Here is a 21297-nt window from a genome sequence, read left to right on the forward strand (position 1 = left end):
ATAGCCATGTTTGCATTCTATTTCTTGTCCTACACACTGTGCCTCCCATCTTACTTTAAAAAATAATTTTGCTTAAGCGTCTGCATTTGTACAACCTGGCATTTTGAACGAAAATACAGCAGAATCTCTGCTACAGAACTGCAGTTAACACGAATTTCAGCATGTTCAAAATTGAACTTCTAGCTTGTTAGAGTTAGTATTGCATTTATATGCACGATTTTCAGATTTACAAATATATTATTGTGGATTAAAATGATTCAAATTGCAGAGGTGCTTTTGCACAACATGTTGCAGAACAATAAGCCATGAACGCGCACTAACACAAATACTGCGACAAACACAGAAGGCATTTTATTTAGTAAATACAGATTACAGTTTCAGCCCACTTCATAGCAGTTTCCTTACAGCCCTGATTGAAAAATGTCAGTAGCATTCATGCACAAAATCAATAGAATAAGCCTAGCATTGGACCCAACAAAACAAATACAGAAAAAGATATATTCCTAGTTTAGTGCAACCACTAAGACACTCTTTATTGGTATAAGTTGGAACGCTTTCAGAGGATAAATCTGTTCTTTCTCCAGATGGTGTGCATCCTTTAGAAATGTGTCATAGGACCGAAAGTACTATGGAAATACCTGCTTAACAGACATGGCCAGCATGGCACGACAGACTCACCTCTTCGAAGTGAAACTGTACGTGATAATATGCTTCCTATTATAAAGGCTCTATGTGCAGTGGAACACAACATGACGGAACAGATTCACATTTTAGAGCCTGCTGTGTACAGCATGGCTGGTAACACATGGCTGGTAATAAAGCGAATATAACAAACACTTCTGCATTACTGAGAGAAAAACAATAGCCGAGAGGATTTATTAGGCCAACATCTATGCATTACAAGAGAGTCTGCTGTCTTCGTGCCATATTTCAGCTGCACTTGGTAGCCAATACGAAATGGGTGTTCCCTTTAACAGTGCACTGTACTTTACCTGCTCTGTAAATGTCCGCACATCAAGTTCTAATCCATTCGTGAAAAATGATGGCTGCTTGAAAAATAATTTGGTGTTCCCTTTCTCAGCATGGTGCTCGCACAAACTCTGCTTGCAGCTTCCCATGTTCAATCAGAGCAATGAGTAAATTAATGATGTGGCACAAGCAAAAATGTACTTCAGAAGCTCACTATATGTTAACACGCTTGAACAGGATGCGAAGCGAGCTACATAATATGCCCAGACTGGTAGATTACTTTTATGCAACTGTATTCTGCCATTTTCGAGCACTGAAAAATTATATTATTGAAGAAATTGAACTGAGAGTATTCATATCTTTGAATCGCATTGCAGAACAATGACACCTAATTATTCTGTCTCCATCTATTTATTACTTGTATTATTATTATTAATTGCTGTAAATAAACAAACAATCAAATGCCCATGACATATTTCAAAGTACTTTGGTATACAATATGTTCCTGTTTGTGCAGGAATAGCCTAAAAAGTAGGTTCTCATCCTGACCTATGGCATGATGTGAACAACCTGCGACATGATATTTAGGTGCAGAATTTTTAATGTAGTATCGCCCAGCATTTCTTCATTATGTAAGTTTCCGTCATGCTAATCCTGCACCGCTGGTGAATATTGCCAATTTCGTATGCCATAAATAAAATCTACCAGCCTAGATGCATATTTAAAATCTTCCACTGCATCCCACCCAGAATTAAAAAAAAAAATGTGACAGTGCTAGTTCAGCACACTACATAGCACTACAGTTCATTAGCCAAAAGTCATTTTAGGAAAAAAGAACAACAAATACAATAACACAATTTTTTTTTTTTACATCAGGTATTCTTTTTTTTTAAATATGCTAAAAATATGGGAAATACTGAAACGAAACATTAAAAACACCAATATCCTCTCTGGTATCACATCTTCTAAGATTAATGTCATGTTAGCAATTAGTGCCACCGATCTTTGGCCACAAATAAAGCCAATTACTTGAAAGGAGTGAAAAGCTTATTTCCCAGTGACAACACACACATCGCCTTTCAAACTCAAAGGCTGCAACTACTCGAGCACAATTATGAAGAATGCGCTGAAACAGCTGCACGCACGTAATGACGTGCTTAGAAACATAGCTAAACGAGCGCAAGGTGTCCTTTTCAGCAACACTTTAATGCATTGCAATTGCAGGTTCCAGTTCATCCCTTTCCGGAACTGCCATCTGGACAATAAGTACATGGCAACAAGCCAACTTCATCTAAAGAAATGGCATGCACCAACCACATGTTTCCGTAAACATCACACACACGCGCTGCAAGGCTAACCGAGGGAAAGGAAGGCCACCGAGTTATTTATACACCGCACAGGAATAACAGGCAAGCAGTGAGCACCCCCACCATGCAAAACCATCAGAACAGAATGCGTGAGAATAGAAAACAAAAAAATGTTCCAAGCAAAGATACAATAACGAGTTTCTGCATTTAAAAAAAAGAAAAGTCAATATATTTGCCAAACCTTCTCATTCTAGGCTTGTACAACTTGTACTGTTAACCTATGTTAATCCCTTTTAAGCAGTGTGTGCTGCAAGAATAATGTATTTTAATTATTTTTTTCTGTAATATTGTGCCTAAATATGCCCCAATCGCTAGATGTGTACATCATTTTTTTTATTATTATTATTTTGAGGTGAGCTGCCTTAAGGAAAAGAAAAAAAAAGCAAGAAAGGGAAACTTATAAATATGAATGCAACTATAAGCTTTGTGCCCTAAATATCAAACACAATAAATCAAGCAATTTATATATATTTTTTAGCCAATGCACTGGTCTTGGCCACTAAACACCCAAGCTTTGCAAGAAAGCCAGCCCTAGACTATGCAACACCTCATAAGTAGACTTCAGGTGCCTATTAGTGCGGCTTGATGCAACGACAATACGGTTCGAATGGCAAACGAGTCATAGACTGACAGGTAGACCCTCACATATGGAGCAAAGGAGTAGCAAAGAGACATAAGTTGGTTTAAGGAAAAGTTTACAGGCACCAATTATTCACTTGTGCATGGCACTTTTAAGCCCATATGTGGCTGTACTTGCTGCAATGCAGCTTTAAGTCATGATACAAACCCTAACATTTTATTTTTCAGACTTCAAAAAGCCAGCCACATGTCTCGTAGATAGTCGCATTGCATTTGTGTAAATACCCCAAAAAAGTTCTGATGATGCTGTCATGGCAAATGGTGAGGAGACGTGAACAAATAAAAATAAAGCATGTGGTTGTACACATACACGAGGCATTTAAGGTTTGTGAAATAGGGCAAATGATACAGGACTAGCACAGAGCATTTGTTCATCCAAATGGATCTATTCTATTCTAAAGGCTGCACAGACATACAAGCTATATAGCCGTGTTGTAATAAACTATTTTTCAGACATCGATACAGAAAAACAAGATGGGTGAGCTCAGTTCAGCATCTGCTATGCAAGAAGGAGTTGTGTGAACTTAGGCAACACAGAGGGACAAACTGAGTAGATAAATTTTTATTTGTTAAGCAATATCCTACAAACATTCCATGCTGGAAATAAGATCCTTGGACAAGACAATGAAGGAAAAAAAATTCAATAGTTATGGTTGCGGATTCAAAGTCAGCAATGCATTTTACGCCACTTCATATGTTGGCTATTTTTTTTTTTTTTTTACTGCTGCTAGTAAGCACTTTAACTCTTGTCCAAAGAAGGCAAGAAAAGCTACATTCCGATTCTTTGAAGGACGCTGGAGATAAGGAGGTATTAACCACTCAGTTATATTTGTATTTCAAAAAAAATTTTTAGCAACATTTCCTTTTACTTCAAAAAATGTTTAATGGGTCATTATTTCTTCAGGCTTGGTTACTACCCATATAATTAAAAAAGAAGGCAGCTTGCTGGAAAGTGCACAAAAAGAGTCAAAGGCAAGGTCACGTTATAAATAAAAAGAAAGGCTTACCTCTGAGCGCAGATCAGTGCTGTAGCTTAGCAGAAGTAAGCAGCAACACACATTTATTAGAAGTCCTGAACATGTGAGAACACACGGTGCTATCCTTGCAGGCACAAACTGGACACACCACACCCAAAACCTATGTGGATAAATTGAATATGTTGCTTAGCGAAATGAAATGCTGCCATCCAATACATAGTGGAACCAAGTTTTTATGATGAAATTAAGAAAGTTTGCAAGTTCAAGTACATCACTACAGTAAATATGGAAGCATTTTTCACTGTATGACAATAAGAGCAGCAGTAGCTAGCTTTAACATTTAGGTGAAACACTGTCAAGTAAAGAAAGTGCCCCAAAACACCACCGTTTTAATGATGTCATACTAATTAAGTTACCACTTTGTTCACGGTAGCTTTTGGTTCCATTCTTAAGAGGGATTTTCAGACCAGAAAACGAAGTGGAGTGGTCAGAAACTTTAATACAAAGTGGGAGTTGGAACAGAAAAGTCAACATGTCATTTTTGGAATTTGGGCAGCAGCACTCGCGCACATATGAAAAGAGAAACACGTTTAACAAGAATACGACGACAATGATACCTTAAACATTGGAACCCCCCCCCCCCCCCATTGCAAAAATTAATGACAATAATAACAAAATTAAATTTGTACAGACAACACCAAAAGTTGTCTTGCTTCTCTAGCTTTAGTACACTAACAGAGTGTGGCCCAAGTGCAGTGCTGCCAATGTCCAAGTGAATGTTTGACACCCTTGCAGAAAGTTATACTAGAAATGCAAGGTAGCAAAGGCAAAATTATAAATACCTCGTAATGTAATATTTGCATTAAAGTGAGTATAGTGGCTGTAAATGTGGACCTAAGAGTGCCGCGACATTAGAAAAAGGAATCCCTAGTGCTGGCACTAGGAGTTACCCTACTGCAGTTACAAAAGAAATAGTGTGAGTTATATCACTTTCATTGCACGTTCACTGGAAAAGACTGCAGACGGTGTACTCTTTGCTCCATTGAGGCATTGTGTCAAACATTACATCATGCAAAAAGAAAGCATACCGAAAGTGATTGACCAAGGAAGACTTCTGTTTTTGGTAAACTCACAATCAATGTCGGTATAAATTTTCCAAGCTACTGCATAGTTGCCTTGGGATTCCTCTGCATTTATCAGAACATTTTAGTTGTTGCTACCGCTTAATTATTATATTTTTGAGAACACATATATAACTTTAAGAAAAAGAAAGCAAGGTGCAGGCTAGCAACAGCCACCAGAAGGGGTACAGCGCCTTTCTACTCTTCAGGTTCCACGTCATAATCATGAAGGTTTACCGCATCAATACACACATATTTATTTCTTTTAATGTCGCTTCATGCTACTAACCTCTGGAGAAATAGAAGCTCTAAAACCGAGCCTGCACTTGCATTATACATATATGGCTTCTTTTTAAGATTGTCCATCTGTTCAACGGGCAGCACCCAACCGCCAAAGTTCTCTCGTGTCTTCGTCGTTTTACCCAGATGCATGTTGAATCCTGAAATGCAAAACAATGGGAAGTGTCAACTGCGTACAACTGAACTGAAAAAGGCCACCGCACAGCTATGAAAGAAACACAATTAACATAAAATTCTTTTTATCAGTCGTAGTTTCATAGATTCACACAATGTATCTGCAATACCGAGGCGATAACCCTGCTTGTGCAGGAATTTGATATCATTTTCAGCTTGAATAGGCTATGCAGGAGCCTGGATATTGCAATGCTTACTGAATGAGAACAATTAAGACAAGACCGAGCAATGCAGCTTAATGCATATGAAGCTCGTGGTAACCGGTCCTGCGAAGGCGCGCTACAAACAGCAATTAACAAACGAACTGCAGGCCGCCACTTCCTTGGAATGACGCGTGCCTGCTATCAGACCGACTGCGTCGCTGCCGGGCAACGCACGCGACAGGTCCTTCTGGCTTATCGAACGGACGCCCGAGATATCAGCTCCACATCCGCCCGTTAACGCTCCAGCAGGTCCACAAAGTGAGTGGCAGGAAGGAGGGGAGGTCGTAACTATCTATCAGCTCACGGTCACGTTGTCTGTGTCCAAGTTCTGACACAACGCGAGTTATCGTATTTATCAAGGAAAGGCACCGCGTTCTGCATTTCGTCAGCTCACGTGCACGCGCATGTGACTATCGTTACGGCGGAGAGAGGAGTCTGCAGCGACAGAAAGCTCCTCCTCTCTGGGTTCTGCGCGGCGGCGAAGCTAGCCAAACCGTGACACCCCCCCACCCCCGTGCGCGGAAGATTTTTCAAAACACTACGCAACGCCTGAAGCGAGACTTGGCTGCCGCGATAGGAAAAACAAGCACACCTTCAAGGCCGTTCGTTCAGTGTTCCGTTCTCCAAAACATCGGCCTTGATGATCGAAACACGCAAGCGAGTTTGGCAAACACAGCGCTCTAAATTTCGAGAGCCACATTAGCATTTACAGGTGTTACGTTCGCGACCCGTTTTCCTTTGATGCTTCGCCAAAAGCATGAGTGTTTTTACGAACTTGCTGGATTTTCCCATGATCATCGGCACACTCTTATGCTGGCCTAGCTTCTGAGTAGCTGAAATCTAGAACAATGTTTTCTCGCATATTATGCCAACTTCTGGTGCAAAGAAGCGCCGGCCGGGCTAAGGCTCCCATGTATCTCGCATGTGAGAGATTTCGCGCGCAGTAGCCCGGAAACAAAAGCATAGATGATTCTTCCCGCGTTGCAACCAACATTATAAACATGTACGAAATATACTCCGAGCAACTCCCAACGCTGTCAACTAACAAAAACGGCATGACGTACCAAGGGGCGACATAATCTTGTCAGCTACAGAATGCCGCATGATGAACGAAAGCCTTTACCATCATATGATGGTCACGACTCGCCACACAATCTCCTCACCGAGCTTCTAACATAATCTGCTGATGTCAAACGTCAACACGCTCCGAGGATGGCATATCGTAACAGGTACAAAGAGGATACGACTCGTCAGGGAAAATTTAACACAGTTTTCACAAACGCAGAGTGCGCGTAAATCGAAAGGCTACTAGAGCAACTCGCGCCTCGCAAGGAAACCGACTGGAGATTTGCAAGTACTTACGTTCTAGCGCAACGCACGTGAACAAGAATCCTCGGCACGTAGTTGAAGATCACAGTGTCCTTCGGACAGCGCAGTTAAGGCGCACAATTACCCACAATTTGCGTAAAAGTACCACGACGTACCACACAACAGAACACTTTCAGCCGCACGAACGCTGCACGCACCCGACGACGGTCTCTCATCGACTGCCCGATTCACGCAGGAGCAAACGGAGCAAGGTAGAAGCAGTAGAGGGGAGAGCAGGAGCAGGGGAAGGGCAAGGAGAGGGAATCAGAGAGAAGTTGCGCAGGCGCAACGCGGCCAGCGCACCTTACGGAAAGGACCTTTAATAAAATATTCCCTCGTCAATATAGTTTAATAAGAGCCACGAGATGGCAAATACAGTGACTCAAACTGTATTGTGACTGTATAGCGACTCAGACTGCTCTGCGGGAGGGACGCTGACTAAAGACTGAAATGTGACATATTCGTTTTTCTCTTGTTTCTCCACTGCATCCGGCGCGCCTGCGCTGCAGGGCTGTGGGACACTGCCATCTGTCAATGCGCGCGATGAACAAATTTGACTATCTCAACAAGTCATTCACCCTTCAAAAAGTTTGCACCCTTTGGTGCTTATCTTGTCCCACAACGATAATCGTGCACCTATATTGCTCGCCTTTCCTTTCTTTAACTTTGCGCGCCCGGTACTTCCAGGTCACCATGCAGGTCACAATCGGCATGCGTGTTATCAGCGTGGCATAGCATTCTTGACAGGAAAGTAGCGAGCGCAGAATTTTCAAGAAGGAAACGCAATCAAGATGGATGATGATCATAGTTTTCGGCGGGACAAAGATTATTAAAGATTATTTCATAAAGGCGATAAGCTTTTACAAGCATTCGGCTATTTGCTTACACTGACAATTCATCATTGATGGCTTCTGGGGATCTTTCACAGTGCAGTTGTCATCCGTCCTGCATGCATTTCCTTTCTTGAAAACTCTGCACTCACTATTTTCCTGTCAAAAATGCTATTTCATGCAGATAACGTGCATGGCATTAGTGACCTGAAAGTACCAGGCACACAGCATTAAAGAAAGGATAGGCACGCAAGATAGATGACAGCTAATGTTTGGGTACAAGGCAAGCCCCAAAGGCTCAAAGCTTTTCTTAAGCTTGTAGCATTCTTGAGAGGGTCTAAGGGTGTACACTGTTTACACACCCTGGGGCTTATCTTGCCGCCATGAACTTGTGTGCATTTCCTTTAACTCTCTGCGCTCGCTACTTGCCTGTCAAGAATGCTACGCCACACTGATATGCACATGCGGTTCGCGACCTGAAAGTTCTGGGTGAACAGCGTTACAGAATGGAAAGGCACGCAATACACAATGCTATTGTTTGGGGACAAGATAAACCCCAGCAGGTGCAAACTTTTCTCATAGCACACTACCGGTGGAGAAAATTAGCTTAATTTCTTAAAATTTCGCACCAAAACTACTGTGCCAAAACTGTGGCGCTCATGAGGTCATGGTGACATTAAGAATTTCGCGGCAGTTTCGCGCACTTGCATCCTCTTTGTGGAAGTTCGCAAAAATTGCGAGGCTAAGTTCCTAACTGTTTTCAAATTGAGTAAAATAATTTTTTTATTCATAAACATTACCCAACCTAGATCATGCCAAAATCTAAGATGTCCCAGGGAACTGGTATACGAATTCTAAGGCGGAGCCGCCACAAACCTTTCCTCGTTCACGCACCGGGCGACCGTTAACAATACCCGACCTAATTGTCATCGCAATCCACACAAATCTGGCTTTAATGAACTTATTTCACTTACAATTGAAAGGTGTAGAGGCCGACAGATGGAAAACACTGTAGAAGACAGATAAATAAATAAGCGGGGTTGAACCAGGGTGATGTGCCATGGACAGGCTGACAGATGCCTTGGAAATTATGTCTCTTAGTTAATACAAAAGTCCTGCTTCACAACATGCTGCATGCCACTATGTGCAATTCACTGGGCATAGCATCATGTCTTTTGAAACAGTAGTGATTATGTTATCGCCTCTGAGACTAAAGGATATGGCACCCCAACAATCTTGAAGGCCATATAGCAAACATGTCGGCACACACCATCCATCTATAGCTTGGAGACACAACACATAAGTTGTGGGGATGCGCGATTCTCATGCGTCCCCTGATGTTGTTTTCCCCGCATGGCTCCCGTCTCCTCTAAACCGGCTTTGCCGCGTAGCTTTACGGCGGTGGAGTTGCAGCGTATTATGAGAGATGGCGCTAGTGTTGCGCTGCTAATGCCACCTCACGGCGTGGGGGTTACGCGGGCGCAAAAGGGAGAATGCTGTTCCTCTTCGGGTAGATCGGTGAGCGATGCGGACGTCCCGTGCGTGCGCCGATCCACGCTTCGCGAGACCGTCTCGCGTGGCTAGGAGCAGGGCACAGGTATGGACGAACACGGATTGTTCGAACACGCCACCTTTCGCGTGACCGTACACGTGAACAACTAGGCGATGGTGTCATAGCATGGGGCGAACCTATTCGCTCGCTATCCGGTCGCGGTGAGTCGGACTTCCTTGATTTGTCACGCGCCCATGTGAATGTTCTATGCATAGTAATTTGGCTAGCATGTGTTACTGTATGACAGGTGCAATAAATGCACTTTTGATTGTTTGCACTACTGTGTTGTCGCTCCTTTGTCCCAGGAGCACGCGTGAGACCCCACAAAGTACAGTGCAAGTAAAAAAAAAAGATACGACCAGACTACACATTAACCATATCCTTTATTTCTACACTTAGAGACACCTTCTGATGCACAGCATTAGCAATGTCTCTGCATTTTTACACAGAACAAGTCGTCACTCATTCAATCTATCTTTCACACAGTCATATGACATTCGTTTGTGCGCTCACGGGTATTTTTTTTTATCCTGTACACTGATTTACATTTGGCATGTTCATAGAAGATGACTGCCTTTAATTACAGAAGGAAACATGACATGAGGCGATAATTTTTGTGGTCCAAAATTCCTTGTGGTGGCCTACATCAGAAACTGAGTTGAAAACAATTCCTTAATTAGCAAAGTATCACTTTTACATAGATTTTTAAAGCAAAAACTTTAGTGAACATAATACAATTATGGAATTCAGATAGCTATCTTGAAACTGGTGCTTATCTCCGAATTTCTACCGAGCGGTTGTGCTATTCACATCGGCCACTTTGAATTCTGCACTTGCAATATCTACACCAAAGTTGTCTAAAAAGGTGATGAGCCTTAGTCAACACGATCACCACGCCACTTCTGCTATAAACTTTAGCCAACAAAAAATTATGACCTTGTCTCAAAACACCTTACTTTTAGTAACTAGTTGATAGTGGTGGCTGTAACGCCTCATTATATGTACAAAAAAGAAAAAGAATGAACACAGGTGATGAACACAGATGAAGGCATGCCAATGCTCAGTGGTCAGACAAGGAGGCCGTAGCGATGACAACATCGTCCCCTCCGAGGACACCATCCTGTTGCTCTTCAGCTGTAGCCAAGGCTTGGTCTTGTTGAAGCGCCAGCTGCTGGAGTGCTAGCAACTGAGCAGGGTTAGCTACGAGCAGGATTTGCTGGCCGGATGGTGTCTGCACCAGCGTGCCTTCCTCCTGGAGAGAGAAAAAAACAGCAAAACCATATCTCAGTCTTTCAGGCCATTTCGAGTCTTTTATATGACAGTGGTTCATCTTCTTTCTGGGGTTTTACGTGCCAAAACCAGTTCTGATTATGAGGCACGCCGTAGTGGAGGGCTCCGGATTAATTTTGACCACCTGGGGTTCTTTAACGTGCACTACAACGCAAGCACATGGGCGTTCTTGCATTTCGCCTGGTGGTTCATATTGTCACGTTGCAGTAATGTTGGAGAACCAGACAGTACTACAACTGTGAGCCAAGAATCTAACTCTTTACTGGGCAAACTTGTGCCCAGAAATACAAGTAACACTCAAAGTACAATGATAGTGGTGAGCACAGTCGTTGGTTGTCAAGTCTGGTCTACAGGCCAAGTGCATCGGTTATTTATACAAGACTATCGTACATTACAGTATAATCACTGGTGTGTGTGTACGTTCCAGAATGTACGGCACTATTCGCTTTGAGCACGCTGATTAGACAAGGTTCTTTCGCTATGGAATCAGTGACAACATTCGAGAAAGTTTTGATATATATAGTTCTGAGTGCCGAGTGATAACTTTGTAACAGTGGATAGCCGGTGAAAAACAGTCACCGGAACAAGATAAACAGTGTACGCATGTCAATATACTGTGTGTTGTCCACGGGAGACAGGTACCAAATGGCTCTCCCATAGAAGTTTTCGAACATTGAAATTTTTTAGCTAAATCGAATATGAATACTATTTGACTGGTGCAGGCTTCTCTAACGTCAAATCAAATACAGTAAAACCCCGGTGATACGAACCCGGCTGGTACGAATTTCGGTGTGATACGAATTCGTAACATTCCCCGGCCGAAATACATTATTCACAATACGAAAAAAATCGGCTGTTCCGAACATGTTGCCGCGCCGCTACGGATCATACGAACGTGTGAGCAACAGCGGCGGCGGCCGAGCCAGCGAGGCCACCGGCACAGTGGGATCTGGGCGGGATCCATAGTCGCCAAGCAACCGACTACGTCACGCGGCTGCGCAATCTCTTATTGGTCCCCACGTCGAGCGGACTGGACCACATCACAGCCTAGCTGATGCTTAGCGAGAAAGTAGACGAGGACCGCTTCTGCAACGACGACCGAGGCGCAGCCCTACGGTCAAAACGCTCCCTGCACTCGACATGCTCAGGCGTTCAGTGGCGTGCGAAAACACTCCCAAGATCACGTGCGCGCACTTATACGCCTTTCAGAAGGCGATCGTTGACGATTTGACAAGAAGAAAACGTCCCGTTGATACGTTTTTCAAGGGACCGCGAAAAAAAAAGAGAAGAAAAAAGCCTGTTTCGCCCGAAAGGTGAAGCAACGGAAACGCAGCAGCAGCAGCGAGTGAACTGACCTTTGCGCTGTCTCTCGCTTCAACGCGAACTAAACGTCAAAGGCACAGCGCATACGAAGCTACTGGCACTAGGCGCACTTTGTCAACATCGCAGATCATTTTGACGATAAGGTCCGCATGGGTGCGTCGTATCTGCAACGTGCCGGTCGCTTGTTGAAACGCATCAGTCGCTTGTTCCAATGTGCAAGCTGGCTGCACCGCTAAATTTACGTGACCGCCACATTCAAATGCAACGTAACGTGCTGGTACATTATAGATTGGCGAAGTATCACGAGGAACGCCCAGTTATTCGAACGCGAAAGCATCTGCGATGGTTAATTCGAACATACTGCGCACCAACAATGCTCTCAGCAACGCGCCTAATCACGTGGCGGCGCCTACGACTGGCATTGTTCCGACACCGCCATAGAGCAAAAGCTTAGGCGAGACCCCTCAACACCGCGCGGAGCAAAAAAAAAAAAAAAAGAACCGCGGCGTCACGCCAAGGTCGCCGTTTCTGCGTGGCGCTGGAACACGCGTGTACGTGCCGACGTCTCAGCCAATGCTGCGCCTGCAGCGCAGAGGGAAGCAACGGCGGAGGTCCAATTCGGCCAACACTCGCTTCAACAGCAGAAAACGAAACATCAGGGAGTGGGCTAAACGGCGCCGGGCCGGCGGGAGCGGCGGACGCGCACTGAGACAGTCGAAGGTGAGGGGGCTACGAGGGTGTTGAAAGGAAGGGCGAGGGGAGCCACCGAAGCGACAGAGTTGCCGAGGCCAAATCCGCTTCCCTGGCGCCCTCCTCCCTCACCTGCGACGCTCCCTGCGCGCTCCCGTCGCCGTGTCGCCTCTTCCTCTTCACAACCACAATCTCTCTCTCTCACCGTGCCTGCGCTAGCCGCTCCCTGAAGTCTCGTTCTCTTCCGTTATCGCGAAGCGAGCGCGGGCAGTTTCGTGGCCCTCGCTTGATATGTGCTTGCGCGCCGCGATATTTCATTAATCACACCGTTCGTAATACTTCGTACGTCGTGCTATGGTGCACGAATATTTCAAAAATAAGTCCTTTTAACTCGAACAAATTTTTGGGCCCCTTCGAGTTAGAATTATCGAGATTCGACTATACATGGAAGTCAATGGCATTTAGGTCGGGACCGCGAAAACGCGACGTAGCAGCCGGGAAAACACAGCAGCGAGGAAGGTATCAATGGGATTCCACTATTAGAAATCTTTTCTGGTAAAAATAAATTCATCTTTCTTGATATTGTGTATGTTTTGATGATACGAATTTCGGGTGATACGAATATTTCACGCGACCCCGCGAGATTCGTATCACCGAGGTTTTACTGTATACTGAATATTTTTCAGCACCTGGAAATATGACAAGAAACGCAGAGAGAGAATGTGACACAAAAATTTGTTTATTTCTTTCATTATAAGCAATGCTATTTGAAAGTCCATTTAACTAAGTGAAAGGCTCTCTCACTTCTGGCAAACTGGCTTCAAAACATTGTATGTCAGTGGTATACATGAAAACTACTTCTGCATTAACACCTTAAAACAGTGTTCCTCAAACTGTAAGTCATGGAGGGTCCAACTATAAACTTGCCGGAACAGAAATGAATTGTCTGTCTCGGTAGTCATACTCTTTCAATGCCATTTTCTTTAATAGTAATATAAGCACACACACACACACACACACACACACACACACACACATATATATATACAGAGTGTTTCAGCGAACACTTTCAAAATTTTTTAAAGGTTGCCTGTGGCAGATAGCACAATTAAAGTTATGGGCTGGTCTACTCGAAGAGGTGGACATTACTTGCAAAAAATTTTAATGTATAATCAACTAGTCAACAAAAAATCACTAATTAAGTTTTCAACTAATTACCTAATGGCCCATATTGCTATTTACAAATTCGAGCCGTGGAGCTCACAAGCATATCAGATCCACTTGGAACGAATTCTCAGGATGACACCAGTTTCGAGATACTAATTCCTGAACATTTCGGAGAAATGCATTGGCCTTCTATAAATACTTTACAAAACATTGTTTTATGCACTGAAGCACCAAAGTAACTGGACCGCCAATGCATTTCTCTGTAAAGTTTGGGAATTAATATATCGAAACTGGTGGCATCCCGAGAATTCGTTCCAAGTGGATCCGCCTTGCGACCTCCCTGTATAGAATTTGTAAGTTCCCCTCATTTTTTCCTCGTTTCTTAATCTCTAGCAGCATTGTTTCTGCCACTGCATTCAAAAGCGCTTTTGGGAAACCAGCGGCAACCAAACGCTTGTGCTGGTTGTCAAAACTTGATTTTATGCTGTGGTGGCAACTCTTACGCAGTGCATTACGGAAACAATTTATAGCGATCTCTCTCTCAACGAATTTTGAGTGTGTGGACGAGTACGGTAACAACGCCTTGAGAGGCTGCAAGACAACGCAATGAGACAACAACGCAATGAGAAGCTGCGAGAGCACTACAATTCTTGGAACACCTCTGACGGAGCAAATTTGCCTCGCCCATTTTCTGGAATGCGGCTGCGTCCCGCTATTTTCCAATGTTAAAATCCTTGGCAAGGGCAAGACAAAACTTACCATATCACATATCAGCATGCAAGGGGATAATTGCATCAGTACTACCTCTGTCTCACTGATGCAATAGGAACTAAATTTCCTATCGCGACTTGATCTATCGCAATCAACGTTAGTGTGTGTGTGTGTGTGTGTGTGTGTGTGTGTGTGTGTGTGTGTGTGTGTGCGTGCGTGTGTGTGTTGGCTCTTGGCTGCGCATGCTCGCCTGGTTTTCCTGGGAGACGGAGCAGCAGACAGTTAGTCCAGTCGTTGTGGGTGCCACGTCTCTTCTCTGTCCTTCGTCTTTTGACTGGTTTAAATTCTCAAGCATATGTACCAACTGACCCAGATCGCAACTATACTGAGATTACATGTGTTCAACGCATTCACTGTCATCCCCTAAGCTCTGCCAAGACAGATGCTGCCTGTAAAGGGGTCGTCACTGGGGTTGCCATAAGGGTCAGACGTGTGCACGCTGACTGGTGAAGTTAAAGTTATCCAGCAAAGACCAAGTTTGAAAGTTTGGACCCATAGAAATGCATGGGCGCCGGCAGGGACCTTCGGTCGACATGAAATTAATAAAAAAATTGGATTAACCGAAGTCGAATTAATGTAAGTCTACTGTACCAAACCTATTACGGACCCCCTCATCTCTATGCACCCCCCCCCCCCTTCTGAAAATTAAATTTTTTCAATGACACAGATACATTAACATTTGTTAACATTAACTTGGCTGAGATGTTCACAGCAGTGTATGCTACCCGTGAACTACGTTATTTCACCAAGCCCAAGGGGTGGTTCAGGGCCCCTTTAAAGAAAGGAAGCGCGAGCAAGATAGATGACAATTACTGTTGTGGGACAAGATAAGCCCCAAAGGGTACAAACTTCTTTAACAGTAAGTTCTGATCATGCATGCTAGCTAAAATTCTTGGCTCCAGCTTGCTAAGGTTTTGAAGAGATGACATACTTCTGAAATCAAAAGCAGATGCGTGGCTACGGCAACATACTGAACTGCGCGTCACGTGTAAAGGAGTCTATGATTTTTGATAACATGGCTTGGCTTGGCTTGGCTAAAGTAAACTTGGCTCAACTTGTATGTGACCAAAGCAGCTGTACAGGAAACCATGTAGCTATTATTGCAAGTTCAGCTAGCGTGAACGACATAAACATTTGCCTGATAAACAAAAGAATAATTTTTTAAGACTAGGGCTGCACTTGTCTGCTTCCCACCAAAGCGGCATAGAATCACAATTGCACTCTCCCACCAGTGTTTCCAACACAGGACTGCATAAACTCGACCATGATTACAGACAGAAAATTTGTATAAAATATATTCCATGACATTTTCCCCATTACCACTGCAGGATAGGCCACTCTGACCTCTGGTCCCAGCAAGTGCATGCATTATTTAATGAAATCGAACTCTCTATAATTCAGACGCATTTGGCCACACACCTGTTAATACGGACAACCCTTGGAGATTGACGAGCGTGGAGTGCCGCAAATGTGTGACGCAAAAGAGCAAAAATGGCGCTAGCGACCAGCCGAAACGAAGCAGTGAAGTCCACATCTCCATAGTCATAAGCGGAAACTGTATGGACACGACAGGAACCTAAACGCTCTGTGCCCATTTGTGCCTTTATAGCATTTATTCATGCTTTTATCAATGCACTTACCGTTATGCATCACACGACGTTGGTCGCATGCCTTCAAAACTGCATAGTTGCCATCCATGATGCATAGTCGCACTCCATGGGAGGAATGTCTAATGTTTGTCCCGATTGTGCACCTTTTGTGGGATGTTATACGCAGCTTATTAAGCTATTTTTTACTTCTAGACGCAGCACACAAGCAGAAGTAAACATGTAACAACGATGACAAAGAAGCAACACAATGTTTTTAGATCACAGTGACTTCAATGACTGCACTGTAGCTGATTTTACGTGTCTCAGGAACTTGTCAGAACTTGCCCGAAACAAATACCCCTCTGATACGGTGTCTTGTGCTGCCACATGAAGGCGGCATCATAGGTACCACCATTTTATTTCTTACATGCATTTTTTCCATTGCACCGCTTCACCTTTGATCCCCTTTACTAAGTCTTTGCGAACAACATTTATTTTTCGTAAAACTTGACTCAATCAACATTCGTAAAATCATAGAACGAGCCAAAATTCGTAAACTTTACAAAAACTTAAGAAGCCAGGTATGCCACCGGCAGTGACCCCAGATAAGCACTTGCCTGCAATGTCTGTGGGTCGAACGAGAGGCGAAGGGTGTCACCAGCTGCAGAGCCGGCCTGCTGCACCACCAGGGTTGTCGTAGTGGCGGCCGTGCTGGACATGTTCGCCGCCCTGCGGCGTCTTCCAGATGGCTTTGGTTCCTCCATGACCTCTACATCTTGGATAGTTTCTGCTTCATCCAGGTCTGCTTCCAGCTCTTCCTCCACACCCAGTTCTGCACGCCATAAGGGGCAACGATACACTACCTTGCGCAGGTCCTTCGAGAGACACCGAAGTAAAACCTTTGGTCAAGCCAAACCAATAAATTTGGTGCCACTGCATCATCATGTGCAGTTCAAATGGTGGGGATTTGATGAAGCTGCAGGAAAGCAAGCAAAATTTAGCTTGTGTGCTCACAGCAGCATTGTCTTACGTCTAGTATGACTCATTTACCATGTTCAGAAAGTGCTGTAGAGACATTTTAACATTTTCACTTAGGGTGTACTTAATTTGTGTATCACCCATCTGGTTCCTCGTGTTTGACGTTTGCATTTTTATAGCATTTTGCAAATTTCAAAACACCGTGACACATTGCCAAATCACATTTTAAGCTATGCCTGAAAGCGAGAACACCAAACGCAGACGTAGTCAACACACCATTGGTGTGAGTGACAATACTTGGAAGTACGACACATTTAGTACAATGTTTTCGGCAGCACCCTGTTCTAGTCTTGCTCTTAACTGTTGTTCTTCCTCCTGTTCACTTCTAGTTCAGCAGCAGCACAACTCTGTTTGCCTAATTCAACTTCTGCTATTTTGGCTTGCCTAGGGGCCATCAGATGTAACGCAGCCTGAGCACCCAGTGCATCTGTACAGTAAAATTTAATTTGGAAAATCTGATAATTCGGACTCGTCCTCTTGTCCTGGCAAGCGTATGGATTATTCAATGGCATCAAATTCTCATTAATTCAAATGTATTTGGCTGCACACTAGTTAATTCAGATTACTCCCGGAGCACGTGGAACACTGTAAATGTGCGACACAAAAGAGCAAAAGCAGGGTGGGTGGTACTAGCGCCCAACCAAAGCGGCAGAGTCTGTATCACCAGTCATCAGTTGAAACCATATGAGAATTACAAGAACAATTCGCACCTTTTTCTTGCTTTTATCATCGTGCATAGCACCTCATTGGCCGTGGGCCTTCAGTACTGCATGGTTGTTATCTGTGGCTGCAACAATAGCAACCATAAATTTTTCTGCATCGGCTGTGGCGAGCACTAGTTTTGTTTTGTTTTAGGGCAAAGCGTGCAATTTCACAAACATTGCAGAGACTACTGAGGTTGAAAAGCTATTCTAGTGCATCCCACGCACTGGCGTCAAATTGACTGCCTAAAATGCGACAAACAATTCATTGCTAGCCAGCCCACAGACGGAAAAAAAAATCTGGATGCACGTGCAGTAGTGGAAAGTGCATCTACTTGAATAAAGACGTGTATCTCGCGCTGCTGACACACAGTGAAGGAAGTTGAAAGGCCCTCACCGTTGTGAGCACTTATCAGTCAAGAGAAGATGAGAATCGCAGCTTTGCTGCTGATCTTGTGTAAAATAGAAATCAGAGTAGCGGATTTATATACACTAGGCGCGTTAATGCAGTAGAAGCATTTATTTACTGGTTTTATTTGTCCATTTGATAATTCAACATTTTGTTAATTGGCACATTTATTCTGGCCCTGTGAAATCCAAATTAAGATTTTAATGTAATAGAATGCCTAACACCATCTGCAGTACAATGCACAACATATCAGCTCATACAGTTGAGGAAACATCCACCCACCTGCATACAGCACTAATGTTATCTGAAGTACAATGCATGACACATCAGTGCTAAGAGAACTAAAAACACTAGCACACATGCACATGGTGCTGAAGGTATCGGATGGACGATGACGACATAGCAAAAGCTGAGAAGTAATCCTATAAATGCTGACATACCAAGGCGGGGGTCATCCATGAGCAAGCCGTGGGCTGTCCGCTTGTGCATGGCCAGAGTGGAAGTCTGCCGGTAGTTCTTGCCACAGAGGTTGCACATGTATGGCTTACTGTGCGTGTGCACCACATGATGCTTGTACAGGGACGAGTACTCGGTGAAGCGCTTACCGCAGGATGCCACCAAGCACACGTACGGCTTCTCGCCTGCACATGTAGCACGAAGCAAATGACAAAGATGGGAATTGCCGAAAACCAGAGGCTCGCACAGCATCAACTAGAAACTCGCTTATCAATTGATCAGTGCAGCTAGTCAGAACAGTATATTTCCTGGCATTTGTATATACAATGACGCCCCTTTGATGAAAGCCCTTGCAGCAGTCAAGTTAATGTGTGACTTAGTCTGGCTTTGAAAGCCTACACAATTAGCAGCTCTGAATATGTCATTAACAGCCATTATCTGTCATAAAGGAAAGCAATATTGATAGGCACAAGAATTTAAAAAACAATATCTGTGCACTCATGCCGGTATGCAGCTTCATTTTCTCGGTAACTTAGGCGAGAGTGGCATCAAAACAGCATGCCATCTGAAAGGGCCCACTGCTATGATTACAGTGGAGTCTCTCTGATACGATCTTCATGGGAACCGGAAAATAAAGCGTATCATCAGAAAATCGTATCTAATGTATTATCCACCTAAATCGTATTATCGGGGGGGATCTTACTACACAGAATCGTATCGACGAGGTTCCACTGTATCTGCATCAACCCTATCCCTGAGCTTAAGAAGCTGCAATGCTGAAATTAAATGATGACGAAAAAACTGTTCTTTCAGTCCCTGAGTAACTATGAAATGAAATTGCCTGTGATGCATTACATGCACCACTCTCATCCCCACTGATAGTTGTTAATAAACATTTACACATCTGCCAGCCCGTGAACATTGAAATTCGTAAACACACTCCTGGAAAACGTAAAACGAGGGGGGTGAAAGCAGGGGAAAAGAAGCATCACACATTTTTGTTTATAATTACCCTGAGCACACTTTGGTGGGATACACATGCACTTTATTTATGATTATTCACATGTAGACACAGCACATAAGAACCAGCAAGCTAGCCACAGCAGAGACTTGGAAGCAATACAGTGTCTTTAGATCACTGTGACTTTTTCAGCGACCTTGCTTTTGGTGATTTAGTCTGCATCAGAAAGTTGTCCCAATAAACTTGCTTGAAGCAGAAGCCCTCTTTTTAGTGTCTTGTATTGCCACAAAATGGCGGCGCAGGTACCATTGCAATTTCTTTCTTGAATTAATCTTTTTCTCCAAACTAGTTCACCCTTCAACACCTAACATTCTTGCAAACAAAGCCTACTTTTTGTAAAAATTGACGCAACATTAATAAAATCGCAGAACGAGCCCAAATCTGTAAACCTTCCTACAAATTCAGGAGAATTAGCAGATATGGATTGATAGTAGCGTACTTATTCGAATCTAGGCCGATAGTTTTTTTTCAAATAATCATATATGAAACTCTAGGGTCGGCTTAGATTCGAGAATTTTGAAAAAGGCGATAGTTTTTAACTGAAACTGATAAATATGGAGCATAGTTAGCGTTATCTACGAAAGTCAGTATTGCACCCGCTACTAGCTGCGCCAGTAGTCGATGTCGCCATTTTGACCTGTGTCGTATCGGTAGTATCGGTATGGTGTAGCATCGGCGCACGGTGTGGCATTATCGTGATGGCACCAAACAGGCGACGCCACTATAGTACCGCTTTCTAACAAACAGCTGTGCTAGCCGCAGAGGCATCGTCAAACGTTCAAGCCGGACGGGACTTCGGCGTCGATGAGAAAAATGTCCGTCGTTGGAGGGGGCAATGATGTATCAGCGTGCGGCATGGCGTTATCATAATGGCACCAAACAGGCGATGCTACTATAGTATCGCTTTCTAACGAACAGTTGTGCTAGCCGCAGAGGCATCGTCAAACGTTCAAGCCGGACGGGACTTCGGCATTAATGAGAAAAACGTCCGTCGTTGGAGGGGGCAACGGGAGATACTTTTTGCGTGCGCCACAAGGAGGATGACATTTACCCAGGAACTTTGATCGTGCGCTCCTTCAAAAAGTGCAGCATCTCTAATGCGCTTGATGGTACTGAATATAGTGCACTGTTTGAAAATGGCAGTGATAAGGAAGATAGCGACAAGGCTAGCTGTGATAATGACGTAAAATGAGCTCGGCATGTTCATATTCAATAAATGCTGTTTTCATTTTGTGAACACTGTCCTAGCTTTTTTGTTCGGCCTACATTCGAGGTCAGTTTTTTTTTTTTTTTTCTGGCTTCGGACTTTGGGGGGGTCGGCTTAGAATCGGAGTCTGCCTAG

General features: G+C 43.8%; 2 protein-coding genes across 7 annotated transcripts in view; both read right to left on the reverse strand.

The window, feature by feature from the left end:
* LOC119449909 (cholinephosphotransferase 1-like) overlaps positions 1-7319 on the reverse strand; it is a 28036-nt gene extending 20717 nt beyond the window's left edge. For 2 of the 4 annotated variants that reach the window (XR_007466364.1, XM_037713192.2), the window contains exons 1-3: positions 7113-7319; positions 5363-5513; positions 3983-4112 (exon numbers count right to left, since the gene is read on the reverse strand). Coding sequence is in view for 3 of the 4 variants with exons in the window: in XM_037713192.2 (XP_037569120.1) it covers positions 3983-4112; positions 5363-5505 (273 nt within the window). In the remaining variant the exon portion in view is untranslated. The other 2 variants (XM_037713194.2, XM_049665512.1) reach the window with 2 other exon arrangements.
* Positions 1-21297, reverse strand: part of LOC119449908 (zinc finger protein 143) — a 312907-nt gene that overhangs the window by 275029 nt on the left and 16581 nt on the right. For 2 of the 3 annotated variants that reach the window (XM_037713191.2, XM_037713190.2), the window contains exons 10-12: positions 18919-19119; positions 16948-17162; positions 9865-10752 (exon numbers count right to left, since the gene is read on the reverse strand). In XM_037713191.2, the coding sequence (XP_037569119.1) occupies positions 10561-10752; positions 16948-17162; positions 18919-19119 (608 nt within the window). In that variant the 3' untranslated portion in view covers positions 9865-10560. Of the gene's footprint in view, positions 1-9864; positions 10753-16947; positions 17163-18918; positions 19120-21297 lie in introns of those variants that run through there. The other variant, XR_007466363.1, reaches the window with a different exon arrangement.

The sequence above is a fragment of the Dermacentor silvarum genome, chromosome 4, assembly GCF_013339745.2.
Source record: "Dermacentor silvarum isolate Dsil-2018 chromosome 4, BIME_Dsil_1.4, whole genome shotgun sequence".
NCBI classification, from domain to species: domain Eukaryota; kingdom Metazoa; phylum Arthropoda; class Arachnida; order Ixodida; family Ixodidae; genus Dermacentor; species Dermacentor silvarum.